The sequence below is a fragment of the Rhinopithecus bieti genome, unplaced genomic scaffold (genome assembly GCF_001698545.2).
Source record: "Rhinopithecus bieti isolate Rb0 unplaced genomic scaffold, ASM169854v2 scaffold_18743, whole genome shotgun sequence".
Lineage (NCBI taxonomy): Eukaryota > Metazoa > Chordata > Mammalia > Primates > Cercopithecidae > Rhinopithecus > Rhinopithecus bieti.
The window spans coordinates 1-1,385 of record NW_016886799.1 but is presented as its reverse complement, the minus strand read 5'-3'; the positions used below and the strand labels follow the sequence as shown (position 1 = coordinate 1,385).

The window sequence follows — 1,385 nt, the reverse complement described above, 5'->3', positions numbered from 1 at the left end:
GAGGCGTGAGCCACCGCGTCCGGCCCGTGGGTATTTTTTTAAAAGGTTGAGTGGCCTCACTGGGGACCGAAAAGGTGGAGTCCCCACCCCTGGTGCAGCAGCGAAGACAAGCGGAGCCACCTGTCAGAGGGCTGTGGGCGGGGGGACCCGGGCCGAGAGGGCCTTGGAACCGGAGGGTGAGTGCCGTTGAGCGCACGCTCAGAGCAGACCGCTAGCGGGAGGCAGGATGTGATAGTCTAAGACCCTGGAAGCTGATGGCCAGAGGGAGGGAAAGGTAGTCACAGAGGAGAGGCAAAGCAACGGGAGGTGGAGGATCCTGGAGGTGACTGCAAGGAGAGTACGCAGTGGCGAGGGGCTGCAGAAGCGGACCCACCGACTTCTGCGCCGACGCGGGGCGGGCGGGAGAGAGGAAGACAGGGGAGCGCGGTGGCGCTGCGGGCTGGCCCCGCCGGGGAGGGGCTGCCATGTCCCGTGAGCGACCCCGGGCACCGACATTCCCCGCAACCTGAGCTTTATTGCCGCGCTAACGGAGCGCGCCTACTACCGTAGCCAGCGGCCCAGCCTCGAGGAGGAGCCGGAGGAGGAGCCAGGCGAGGCCGTGACGCGGTTCGGGGCACGATCCCGCGCTCACGCACCTAGTCGGGGCCGCCGGGCCCGCTCAGCACCAGCCGGAGGCGGCGGGGCTCGGGCGCCCCGCAGCCGTAGCCCAGACACCCGCAAGAGAGTGCGTTTCGCGGACGCACTGGGGTTGGAGCTGGCTGCCGTGCGCCGCTTCCGTCCCGGTGAGCTGCCCAGGGTGCCCCGCCACGTGCAGATCCAACTGCAGAGGGACGCCCTCCGCCACTTCGCGCCCTGCCAGCCCCGCGCCCGCGGCCTCCAGGTAGGCGGCGGGGCACCTCCCCTCCTGGGGACCTCCCCAGTCGGCCGCAGCGGGCGTGTGGGAGTGGATTTGCCAAAGAGCACCCATCTCCATCCCATCCCTGGGCTTGCGCCTGCCCATCCCTTTTGGGGTACACCATTTGCGAGTGGCTCTAGGCCACCCTGGCAGCGAGGCCGCACTCTGCGGGCGTGGACGCCGGAGTCGGCCTCTGATTGGCCCAGTGCCTCGCTCTGACACCGCCCCTCTCTCTCCCCTCTCTCCGCCCTGGACTCCCTCCTCCCGCTTCTTCTTTCCTCCAGGAGGCGCGCGCAGCCCTGGAGCCTGCCAGCGAGCCAGGCTTCGCCGCCCGCTTGCAGGCGCAGCGCATCTGCCTGGAACGCGCGGAGGCGGGCCCGATGGGCGTGGCCGGGAGCGCGCGCGTGCTGGACCTGGCCTACGAGAAGCGCGTGAGCGTGCGCTGGAGTGCGGACGGCTGGCGGAGCCAACGCGAGGCGCCCGCGGCCTA

General features: G+C 70.3%; 1 protein-coding gene across 1 annotated transcript; it reads left to right on the top strand.

The window, feature by feature from the left end:
- Positions 1-464: 464 nt before the first annotated feature.
- On the top strand, positions 465-1,380 carry LOC108525848 (protein phosphatase 1 regulatory subunit 3E-like; the record flags this gene model as incomplete). The annotated part of the gene is given in 3 exon segments (XM_017866650.1): positions 465-477; positions 480-880; positions 1,180-1,380. Coding segments are annotated over 3 exon segments (615 nt in total), but the record flags the coding sequence as incomplete, so codon positions are not given.
- Positions 1,381-1,385: the final 5 nt, after the last annotated feature.